This window comes from Chrysemys picta, chromosome 5, assembly GCF_011386835.1.
Source record: "Chrysemys picta bellii isolate R12L10 chromosome 5, ASM1138683v2, whole genome shotgun sequence".
NCBI classification, from domain to species: Eukaryota; Metazoa; Chordata; order Testudines; family Emydidae; genus Chrysemys; species Chrysemys picta.
The window spans coordinates 11,482,213-11,494,590 of NC_088795.1; the positions used below are offsets into that span (position 1 = coordinate 11,482,213).

Here is a 12,378-nt window from a genome sequence, read left to right on the forward strand (position 1 = left end):
CAAATTGAAAATGATAAAGGGAAACACTTCTCTCACAATGCATTACTTGTACTTAGTGCTACAGTATATAATTGAGGTTGAGTGCAGCAGGATTCAAGTAAGACTGGACTTCCTTATGGTTAATATGAGTATTCAGAGTATAGTAAAGATTTACCTTCTGCAGGGTTTCATGAATCTTCCCCCTCAAAGAGCTGGTGCTTTCCACTGTAAGCCATGGGATTTTAGGCTACATGATTCACTAGTCTGATCCAGTATTGCATTGTGTTCCTGTGGGCAAACCTAATATTGCTTTATTTTGTACTTAAGGTATTTCTCTTGTGTTTGTCTATGGCATACGAAAGCCTTTGCTTTACCTGAGAACATAGGGCTGGTTCTTATAAATCCTGTACAGACTTTAGATTGAGTGGTTTCCATTGACTGTACTTGTCCTACAGTAACTTTAAAAAAAACCACACGATGATGAAAACACACATTGTGTCCCCTCCTTTAGCATGAAAGGAGCTCCTTGCATTTCTGAAATTGTCTGTGGAGGATTTTTACTTCTGTGTCGCGTTATCATTGTGAGTCAAGCTGGGGAGCTCCCAAATCCATTAGACACCCCTCCCACATACATACCCCCTCAGGAATGTGTAGGCCTACTTGAGGGCCCTGCCTTACTGAGCACTAAGGCCCCAGAATGTTCCAGGCAGTTCCTTTTTATATGTGGTTATCAAGAGCTCCTTATTGGCGCTTCCAGCAGTTCCAACTGATGCAGTTTATTGCTGTATGTCCTGTTTGGAATCTTACGTTTTCGGTGATAATTGAGCATACCGTTCCGTCTCTTTGGCTCATTAGCTCAGTTTTAACTGATTTAGGTATTTTAGGTTCAGCCCTGTACCAGCTGTTTATCTTAAAGCTTTGCTTTTTTTTTAAGCTACTGCCTCAAGTATGACTTTTTTTAGTCCGTTTTAATAGCTAGCAGTCATTGGCATTGACACTTGGCTTGGAACTCTGTGTTTGATTCTTGTTTGATGCTTCACTGAGCTAAACTGCCAGAGACTTCAATGGCTGACAAATATTTTGTTTCGCTTTTTTAGGTTCCCTGTTGTTACTGAACCTGGGATATTGATGACAGCTGTTCAGCTGCACTTCTGACTTAGCTTTGAGTCTCTGTCTGGGCAAAATCAATTTATCAGGTTGGCTTTCTTCTGATTGGACTTCTCACAGTGCTTCAGTAGATGGCAGTTCAGTTGCAGTTAGCTCAGGACTTGAAAATTAGTGCTATGGCACATGGAGTACGGCCCTTTCCAAAGCAGAAAGGGTCATGTGCTTGTACTCTGTTCTAGTCCGTGCCTCATTGTAAGACAAGCACACTGATGTGAGGAAGGCAGCTAGCATCTAACAAGACTGGTGATATCCGCATATCCTACCATTGCATCCATGGGAGTGTAGATGTGAGGCTCCAGAGCCTTGTGGAAGTGTAATGGTGTCTTGTGCCATGGCTCTTTCTGAGACGCTTCACACTAATTGTCATTGGAAAGCAGGCACTGGGTCATCTAGAAGCTGAGATCAGGTGTGTTTCAGGAAGAGGTTTTATGCCAATGTCTGAGTTTCAGAGGCGCTCCTGGAAACTCATGTGCCTTCTGAGAGTTAGGTGGTGCCATCTGGATAAAATGGAGGCTATGCTGCTCTTAGTCTGGATTTACAAATCTGCCATCCTGTGACATGGTATTCTGAGAGGGTGGCATGGGGGGGCTGTTGACCTGGTGGGCTGGCGCAACTGACCAAGGCCATTCTATACGGTTGAGGAGTATGACAGTGTGAGGCACTTCTTGGAGCACCCAGCTCTCATTTGTGCTTTTGGGCTGAGAGAATGCAGAGCTCAGATGACAGGGGACCTCACCCTAGACAATACCTTCCATTCTGGTGCACTAAGGGAATGGCAGAGCAAAGAGACGGCTGGTTCCTTTGCTTCCCTGACGTGCCATGGTCACTGCAGGGGTTGTGTCTGTGCAGTGGCTTCTTCCTCTGTGGAGGTGTGCCAGTGGGATTACAGAACCTAGGAGCCAGCTCCCTCCCTTCTGCTTACATGCCAGGAATTGTAGCTTGCTCATCCCCCTGGTGTGCCAGGATAGCATTGGAGTGGAGTGATGTGGTGGGCATGGCAGCAGGGTTCTGAGACATACAGGGGTTTTTGTCCCCGGTGCTGATATATCAAGGTGACAATGAAGCTGAGGGCTTGTGTACGAATAGTTTCATTTGCTACATTGATGTGATGAGAAAACTTTCCCTCTCCTGTTGAGATGTCTGGGATTGGGCAGAGTTGGGCTGGAATGCATTGCAGTGCCAGCTTCCTTCCCGCTAACATGCCAGCACAAGGAGTATAATGTTGCTTTCTCCATTCACCTTTTTCCTGAGTGCTAATTCTCTGATAGACTGTCAGTGACTTGCTGAGAGGCAATGGTATTGATGCATCACTACAAGCTTGACTCAGAGACATTAGCATTAGTTGGGCATTGGAGACTCTGTGGGGCAGGACCGGCTTTACAAGTGACTGAAGTATCCAGCAGGTTTCCGTTGTTTGTTTTGTTGTACATCTGTTGGTCTCCATACCTGTTGCCATGCGCCAAGTCATGCCGTCTGTTTCGCCTTCTAAGAGTCACGTGCCTTTGCATTTCTCAGTGTTAGCTCCTCCTGCAGCCCTTGCATTTCTCACACCTCCAATTTCTTGGGTAGCAAGCTAAAGTGTCTTTTAGGAATTGTTGGAGTTCTGGTTTCACAACCACTTTCTTATGAAGGTACCACTTCAGTATGTTTAATGCTCGGTCTTCTGGGGAGATAGGGACATGGAGGGTCATTGATAAGAAAAGATTGAATTGTATCAGTTGTTCTATTACTGGGCATGACTTTTAAGACTGAAATTGATGTCTTAGTCAGCTGGCATATATGCCCAATAGTCAGCATAGTGGTGTTTGCTTCCCAAATACACCTCTACCCTGATATAACGCTGTCCTCGGGAGCCAAAAAATCTTACTGCGTTATATCAAACTTGCATGATCCACCAGAGTGCGCAACCCCGCCCACCCTGGAGCGCTGCTTTACCACATTATATCCGAATTCGCGTTATATCGGGGTAGAGGTGTATGTTGGATTGTGACTGTAGTGGAAGTTACGTTCCTGTTGGCTGATTCACTGCTTGCTGCAATGTGCATATTTGTTCTTTAGGGACACCTATGTAGGAGGGATGTGGAGACCAAAGTGGTGTCAATACTGATACAATAGTGGTGGCTTGTGTTTAGTAACCTCCACGTGAGAATTTCATTGGCCCCTTCAGATTTTGGTGGAGACAAATGCCCTCTGTATCTGAGAACAGATAACCTCAAGACTTCTTTGGTTCAGTGACAATTCAGGAACAATGCTCGCAACAGCTTTTCCAAAGTTGATTCTAGTAAGATAATCATATAGCCTGTTAAGGGAGTTCATGTAGGAAAAACACAGGAAATATTTTGTCCAGAGCAGAAACTGTGCATGTTTAGTTTCTGGGAATTGGGACAGTCACATGCACTTCAAGGGCTTTCAGAGTTCTGGTAGACCAGGGAATAGTCTGCTAGTGTCTTTGCTAGTGTTCAAGACGCTTTCAATCATGGTCTTAGTCAATCTAAGGAGAAGAACTACACAAGTATCTGTGGCAACGGTGCCTATCTGTGGAGGAATTCTGCTGTATTCTTCTTTCCTTCAGAGCCTGCTTCTGAAGTAGAGAAATTTGAAATTCTCCCACTCCCCAAGTTTTGGGATCTTACAGGATGTTTCTTACTTGATTGGGCCAAATGTACCTGAGTTTGAGTTCCTACTCTTGAAAGGAACTGGGCTGGAAAATTCAGAGCCATCTGAGGTTAGAGCATGGTCGTTAAAGCAAAGCTGCTGAATCTCCAGACAGGTACCTTGAAATGTCAGATCATTCTGATAGCGAAGGAATTTCTCTCATGACTTGTGTTGAAGGATAATTGCTTTTGGAAAAGCAGACTTACAAGGTAGATAAGTTTACGGTATTAAAGGTGGTGAGCCCCTCTTAGTAAGTTTTTCTGCTTGAGTGCGAGTACTGCTGTTGAAAGATAAAAAGACCAAAGGACATAAGTAACTAACATAATCTTTCATTTGAAACTTTTGTTTTAATGACTTTAATCAACCTCTTGCTAATAAAGGGTAAAATAATTGTAATCGCCAGTATTTTGGATAATTTTGTTGTATTTATTTAAATGATTTAACAAGTATAGCTTGCCTCTTGTCTGTCTCCACTGAAACTATTGTGCTTGCTAATTACTTTGAGATCTTGAAAATGAGATCAATTTGTCAAGATAATGAATGATTGAACTACAGATTTTTAAGTCTGAGACTACATGTTGGTGTAGTAGTTTCTTACCAAATAGTGATTCCTGTTTTACATAGGATTTCATAAAAATCCATGTGAGGGGATGAATGGATGGATATATTAAATTGCAGGGTTGCTTTTAAAGTAATTTATTAATTTTTCTGTAATTACAGCATTTGACACTCTGTACCAAAGAAATGGTGATGGAGAAGCCAAGTCCCCTGCTTGTAGGGCGGGAGTTCGTGAGGCAGTACTACACTTTGCTAAACAAAGCTCCTGACTTCCTGCACAGGTAATCTTTTTATATGTAAATTAATTGATGTATTCTTGAATATAAGAAGCAGATTGTATTTTTGGATGAATGTAAAATACATTTATTTTAATCTAAATTTAAGAACTCTTGGGGTTGGGTGGGAGAGTTGAAAATTATTCCCCATATCATTTGAAAGGTAGGTAATTGCAGCTATACTGAAAGCTATTATTTTATAAAACTTGTGTGCTTTATTTGAGTGTGTCATTCTGTATAGCTATTCAGGCAGATATATATATACTGTATGTTCATTTGGGTTTTTTTACATATGCACAAATGCAGATGGAGCAAATTATTCTCGTAAAGTAGAATTCTAGATGAATTTCTTCAAACTGTAGTAAGGTGATGTAGTAAGACAGCCCCTGAACTCCTAGGCAAAAATCAAGCTTCCAGTGTCCAGGTAGTGTAGGGGTTCACCTCGCTAATGTTAGCTGGACACAACTAGAAAATCCTATTGCTGTCCGAGTCTTTCGTACCCGCTAAGGCCTGCATAACTGAAAGATTACAATAAATATTTTTTTGCTAAATTTATTTTGTACATGTCATGGCATGGTGCAGTCAGTTTCATTGTCTTCCCCTGTATAGTTAGTTGTCTGAGTTTATGTAGCATTATTCACATGGCAACAAGGTAGAGAGAGGTTTAAAAAAAAAAGTCTGTAAAACAACAACAAAATGACTCAATCAGATATAGTACCTACCAAGAGAGCTAAAAGTTATAGTTAACTAAGCTTTATGTTGACTGAGAAACTCCCATGAGAAGTACAGTAAAAGCTGTTGTTTTATCCGGCATGTTGGGGGAATGGGATGTGCCAGTTAACTAAGAGGGAGGGAGTTTGGGTGCGGGGTTGGGCCACGGGAGGGGCTGTGGAGCGTGGGCTCTGGGAGGGAGTTTGGGTGCAGGGGGGCCTCGGGGAAGGGGTTTGGGGCACAGGAGGGGGTGCTGGATCTAGGGGCCACTCCTCTCTGGCGGCTCCCCACAAGTGATGACCTGTCCTGGGCTCTGGCTGCTCCTAGGCGGAGGTGGGGCTGGTGGCTGTACCTGCTGCCTCTGCCTGCAGGCACCGCCCCTGCAGCTCCCACTGGCTGCAGTTTCCAGCCAATGGAGGGGGTGGGTGGGTGTGGTGGCAGCATGCAGAGCTGCGCCTCTGCCTAGGAGCAGCTGGAGTCTGGAACAGGTCGTGGCTTGCAGGGCATCCCATTCTGCACCCAAACTCCCTCCCAGAGCCCGTGCTCCACAGCCCCTCCCGTGGCCCAACCCCGCACCCAAACTCCCTCCCTCTTAGTTAACCAGCATCTCCCATTCTCCCAACATGCTGGATAAAACAGCTTTTACACCCCCAACCTTTCCCCAATCCCCTGCCGGCCCCGCACCAACCAGACTATATAAACCGGCATTTCAATTAAGATCAGAAATGCCGGTTTATAGACCTCTGCAGTTGGGGAAGTTTCGATTAGAACAGTTTTTACTGTGTTTGTCTGAATCCTTACTAGAGATGAGATAAATGTTGCTAGTCAGGGATTTGTTTCCAATATACTAGTGAACGTTAATGGATCAATCCTATCCACCTGCATTCTCCTTTTATAGTTCCCATCATTGTACAGTTAACTTCATTGTACACTTTTAAATTTGATTAAGTGTTTCTTGCCTTCAGAAACTAGTTGTATGGTGATGAGTATATTTCCGAACATAAGAGTCAGCCCGCTCAGCATCATGTTTAAGGTTGAGTGAAACTTTCTCTTCAGAGACGTTGAGTGTTTTAAAATTCAAATGCCTGAAAATTTGCTGTCATTTGAGAGCTTGGGTAGAGTTGGTGGTGCATATCTGGGCTCATTTGGTCAAGAAATTCCCAAGTTACAGTTCCCTCAAAATGACCATTTAAAATTTTGATCTTATGTAATGCTTTTTTGCCCAAAGCAGAGGGGGAAGCTATCTGCAATACCTACCTAAATTAAATCACTGAACTGCCCCTGAGCTCATCTGCTGTCCAGCTTCAAAACCTAAATGAGTTATTAGACTTAGTTTCTGTTCTGTGGTGTGTCCAAAGTTGCTCTGAACCATACATACTTCCTATGTAACAGAAGTTGGAAGCAGCATTTCTGTGTAAAGGTAAAATTTTAAAGTGACCTAAACCTCAAGTCAGGTCAACTTAAAAATGTGTCTGTCAGTTCAGGGGCAGGGATAGATGTTGTTGCAAATGCAGGTTCTGCCTGTGTCTCACTCCTCAGATTGGAGCTGAGATCCAGCAGGCTTCATGCATGGTACAGCAAATACTGCTGGGACCTGGTTGGGGAGTCAATAACTGACAAGCTCGGGGCATGGCACAGCTCCACAAATCTGATGCCGGGGGGAAGGAGGATACCCCGTGTAGATGAATTGGAGGAGCAGTTCGTGCCTTCAAGCCTCCTGAGGTGCAGCATTTTTGCTGTGCACCTCTGGGAGTTTCTGGCATTCTGGAGCTCCTCTGTCCCTGTGGGGAAGGAGAGCCCTGAGCTCAATATAACATTAGAGCTGGGGAAGTTCTCCAGCATGTTCAGTAGGGAGCTTTCCCAAGCAGATGTTACTAGCTTCTGAGGAACCTCTGAATGCAAAGAATAGAAATAGAGGCAATGCTGTGCTCTCAGTCTGCAAAGAGTTTCGGTATCTCTGCCTCTGGTAGCATAGTCAAGCTGCAGCAAAGCCAAGAATGATCATGGTCTTGTTGGTTTTACTGATGTTGTTCAGAACCTTGCAGACCTCCTGTAACTGATATTTGGCTGTTTCCTGCTGGTCCTGCTTGAACGCTATGAGCAGAGGCAAGCACCGATGCTGTCCTCTGGGGAGGAGCTTAAGGGAGAGTCCCACACATGGCAACCAGAAGGTTGAGGGGAATGGTGGAGTGGTAGACACCCCTCTTGCCTCCTGTAATAACAGCTAACAGTAGACCACTGGTTCCCAAACATTTAACTAACGCAATCCACTAACTGCATTGTGGTTTTATAATCCACAGTCACCCTCTGCCCAGACACTGCAAGCCTAATCCTGGCCCAGTGTGGCGTGCAGGCCCCAGAGGGGAGGGGCGGGGAGAGAGAACGAGCCTGCAGTGGTGGCTCCTGTCCTGCCGGACTGGGCCCAGCTCTCTGCTCTGGGCGTTACGACCTGGCACACGGTGTTGCAACATCACTCGAATTTGACCAGGATGCCCGGTCACAATGTCCTGGGTGGGGAGCTGAGCCCAGCAACCACTGAGGGGTGAGTGCAGGGCAGGCGTGCTTTCTAACCCTCCCCCCGAGGCCTCTGCTCTGCACCAGGCCCGGAGAAGTGTTTGCCTAGGGCCCTGTGACCCATCTAGAACCTTCCCGTGACCCACTGATGAGTCAGGACTCACCATTTGGGAAACACTGCAGTAGACAACTTGCAGTGTCCAAAGCGAATGTGGGGGAGGCTTGGGATGTTTGGCACCCACTAGATGGAAATGGACTCCCCAAGCAGCTTGCAGGACATCCATCCTCTTAGAAGAAGGGATTGAGATTCCTTTTACAATGGGGTGCAACGGGGGGCTGGTTTCTTACCTGGTCAGTGGGGCAGCCCCATAAATACTCTTTTGTCTGATAGTTGCTATACCTTGACAATCAGCAGGGCTCAAGTTGTGTGAGCGCACTATGCAACATCATTCTTGACGCTTTTTTGTGAGGAGCAGCAGCGGTGTTCTGGCACTTGTATTTTAGGCCAGAAGTGCATAGCGGTACTTCTTTTTTTTAGGACTGACTTTTAGGTGTCCGATAAAATTTCCAAGCCCTGTGTGTGAATGGGAGTGAGTGAAGAGAGATTGGTATTCAGAAGTTGGGAGAAGGAAAAGGGAGGTGAAAGTCTAACAAGAGGGCAAGGGTAAGGGGGCAGGAGGAAAGAAAGAAGAGAGGAAATAAACTGAAGACAAGATGGGGAAAAGACACACTATAATCTCTTGTAGGTAAGAAAGTGGAGTGAAACCAGAAAATGAAAAGTTACATCAAAAACAAGAGGTGTAGTAAGTTACATTTTTCAAGTTATTTCTTATAAATTTGATATGCACGATTACAGTTAAATACCATGCACAGTTGTTCCTTTACGTTGCAGAAGACATGGTTTTTTTAGGGCAAGGGTGTGATGTCACATCTCTTTCACTTTGGCTCTTAGGCCTAGTCCTTAGGCTAGTAGGTGGTGTCAGTTTTTAAAGTCTTACAGAAAGCTACCCTCTCTAGAGATGTAATGATATAGCTGGAGCTCTGATCACATGCTGCTCTTTAAGCAAGATACTAGGCGGTCCTTCATTCAAACTCCAGTCAGTCCTTATTCTTATTGGTTGTTGCATTAGCATTTGCGTAGAAGATTCAGTAGTTTTGATTTTGGGGTTTATAATCTGCAATTCAACACTTTTGTGGAGTTGGTGTCTGAGTCTTCAAGTTTTTGGTCTAGCCCTTTCTCAGATTGACCCCTGATTTGTTTTAATTCTGTTCCTGTTGTTCTCTTTTAGGTTCTTTTGCTCCCCTGAGTCTCTGTAACTGCCCTATAAACCGAGCTGATTGCTGAGACTGTTTGCATGTTGGTGAAAAGTCTGGTGCTTTGGGGGAGATCAGTGGTGGGTAATTGTCAACTCTAGTCACAGGAACTCTGTGTATGGTGCTGCTGTGAGAAGCAGCTCTCCAGGTTATCCTGGATGCCAGTCCATGGTGACAGGCTGCAGGAGCTGTTGACACTGAGGATTCTGTATCAAGGAAGGGCCCTTAACAAACCAGAGTGTAAAGCATAATTAGTTATAAGCCTCCTTGTATATTTTTTTTAATGACCTTCTGGTACTGCCAACGCATCAGGCTTGATGAACTCCTGGGAATGCTCCAGGATTTTCAGCAGCTAGAGTTCCTTACAACAGGTGGCATTCTGAGCACAGCTTGCACCTTTGAGCACTTGGTGAAAATGCTGGACTGTCTCCCCGCAGCTGTTGCTCTGAACTGGCACAGTTCTGCAGGGAAACAGAACCACTTTAAGATATTGTGGAGATCTCTAACCACAAGCTAACCCAGTTTTCTTAGCTTGGGACACTTGGATGTGGCCTCTTGTGGAGGACACTAGTGTCTGTTAGAGTTCCTCTTGAAGCATAGGCACCAACTTTCTCCAGTGCCGGTGAGTGCCCGGGCCCCCCCACCCCTTTCCTTGCCCCGACTCCACCCTTTCCCTGCCCCTGGCCCCACCCCAACTCCACCCTTTCCCTGCGCTGGCCCTGCCACCATTCCAACCCCATCCCCAAAGTCCCCGCTCTAACTCCGCCCCCTCTCTGCCCCATTGGATCCCTTCCCCAAATCCCTGTCCCGGCCCCGCCTCTTCCCCCAGCGTGGCATTCCCCCTCCTCCCCCCTCCCTCTCTGCCCCGCGAATCAGCTGTTTCGTGGTGCAAGCGCTGGGAGGGAGGGGGGAGAAGCAGGATGCGGCGGCGTGCTCGCGGAGGAGGCGGAGGTAAGCTAGAGCAGTGGGGCAGGGCCAGTGGGAGCTGCTGGTGGGTGCTCAAATTTTTTTCTGTGGGTGCTTCAGCCCCGGAGCACCCATGGAATCGGCGCCTATGTCTTGAAGCATTTTTTCTGTGCTCCCTGTGCTGTTTGCCTGATCTATAGCTGAACTATTACATCTATAGAGGCTGTGGTTTTAAGGGCTTGACAGTGTTTGACATCCATCTGAAGGAATCGTAATAGTTCCACAGTGACTAGAGAGGAGTTTGACAATTAGCATTCACAATCTTTTTCCCCCCCAGTAAAAGCTTCAGGGCAGCCCCAGAGATCCTTGTCAGTAGGCATCTGCAAAAACTCAGCCAGTAGTCCAGCTTCTTCAGGAACTAGGAGTGCTACTTCAGATAGCTTTGTGGGTTATGTGGTTTGAATGGGAGTTCCATCATCGATGAACCTCTGTGGCTTTGCTGGTGCTATAGCTTCTGTGATCTGTTATGGATGGAAATTGTAGATTTGTGTACATGGGAGCTAAACATTTATTCCCCTGATGGAGCTTTAACTTATTATCTTGGTCGATAGCTCTGAATGATCAGCAGATCTGCCCCTTAGTGGGCTCTTCACTCAGCATGTTCAGGGACTGCAAGGCCAAGATCTGGGGGAATTTCATAGTTCCACATGAACAAGAAACGTACATCTCCCATGACTTCCCCTGGTGAGGAGGTTGAGCTACTTGCTAATGGAGGGTTATAATTTAGATCTGTTTGGGAAGTTTTGCATGATTTGCTCATCTCTGTAGCTACCCTTGGAATTGGGAGTTCGGCATGATGAGGTGCTCTCATCTGCTGTACAGGTGCTTATGTGTCCATTGCACGTCCTTTGTTCACCTTTAAGTACTTAAGAATTTTACTTTCTTAATTTCAAATGTAGAATAGCCCATTTCTCACTCCTGAAAACAACTTACTAGAGTGTTCTGAGGCTTCTAAAGTATGTAGTTTTAGAGCATATTTATTAAGGTACAGCTGTTGGACTGACCTGCAGCAGCTTCAGAAGGTCAAATCTTAAGAGTTAAAGAAATTTGTGTGTGTTGTTTATCCTGGAGGCACTATTTTCAGGAGTGAAAATCCAGCATAATTATTTTCAGAAAAGCCAGTTGTTTTTCTTGAACCTTAGATATGCATGAATAGTGTCTTATCAGAGTATTTGATGTATGTATGCCAGTGTCCCTGAAAATACTCTAATCAAAAATACTTGATAAATCACACATACGTATAATAGAAGAATAACATAAAGTAGTAGTGGGGGAAAGTGCTAGCCCAGTGGAGCAACAGTAGTAACTCATAAGTAAGATGTGTTTCTCTCAATACTTAATGCAAAGATTCAATCTGTTTTGCATGGCGAATAATACTGTCTCTTGCCCAAATTCATCTAAAACAATGTGATAGATTTACTAGAAAGTAGTCAAGAAAATTCTGTCTTCAGTTAGTTTGCAACATTAAAAATGCTCCTTTAGAGCGGACACTTCTGAGTCTCATCTTTCTGACCCCTCTAGGTTAAAGTCTGAAGTCTGTAGGAAAGCAGAAATTTGCACAGAGTGTGGGTTAGGATATTCTCTGGGGAGCATCAGAGGGTCTTGTGGCACCTTTAAGACTAACAGAAGTATTGGGAGCATAAGCTTTCATGGGTAAGAACCTCACAGCTTATGCTCCCAATACTTCTGTTAGTCTTAAAGGTGCCACAGGACCCTCTGTTGCTTTTTACAGATTCAGACTAACACGGCTACCCCCCTGATTCTGGGGAGCATATTTCTTACTGGTGAACAAAACTTCTAATAACTTGTTAAAAGTGAAAACTAATGTGCAGCAGTAACTGCTGGGTGGATAACATGTTCCAACCTTTGAAAGACTAATTAAAATTAACTTTGTAAATTCTGTCATGCACTAAACTGACCCAATCCAACTAGCAGCAGAAGAAAGTTAGTGTTTTGAAAAGTGGGTGGAGGGTATGTAACATTCAATTCTGTAACTTTCCATATGTAGATTACTATTTTGTTTTGTTTAAAAATATATAAGGGGATTGAAATTCAGTTGCTTTATCCCTTTCAGTGACTACATTGCTATCCAGTGGTATTCCATTAATATATCTTATTGCAAATACACCATTGTGAAATACTTACCACTGGAAAACACACGTTGGCTACTGTAGACTCAGTTTTTCACTCGTCTAGTTAGCAATGTAACTTCCAAAATTAATACTGTTAAAAGTATGCA

At 44.6% G+C, this 12,378-nt stretch overlaps 1 protein-coding gene across 4 annotated transcripts in view; it reads left to right on the forward strand.

Annotated features, from left to right (window-relative positions):
- The window catches only part of G3BP2 (G3BP stress granule assembly factor 2), a 50,865-nt gene that overhangs the window by 12,410 nt on the left and 26,077 nt on the right, over positions 1-12,378 (forward strand). For all 4 annotated transcript variants that reach the window (XM_065597457.1, XM_065597458.1, XM_042856319.2 and 1 more), the window contains exon 2: positions 4,522-4,640. In XM_065597457.1, coding sequence (XP_065453529.1) covers positions 4,546-4,640 — 95 coding nt within the window. In that variant the 5' untranslated portion in view covers positions 4,522-4,545. The remainder of the gene's footprint in view (positions 1-4,521; positions 4,641-12,378) is intronic.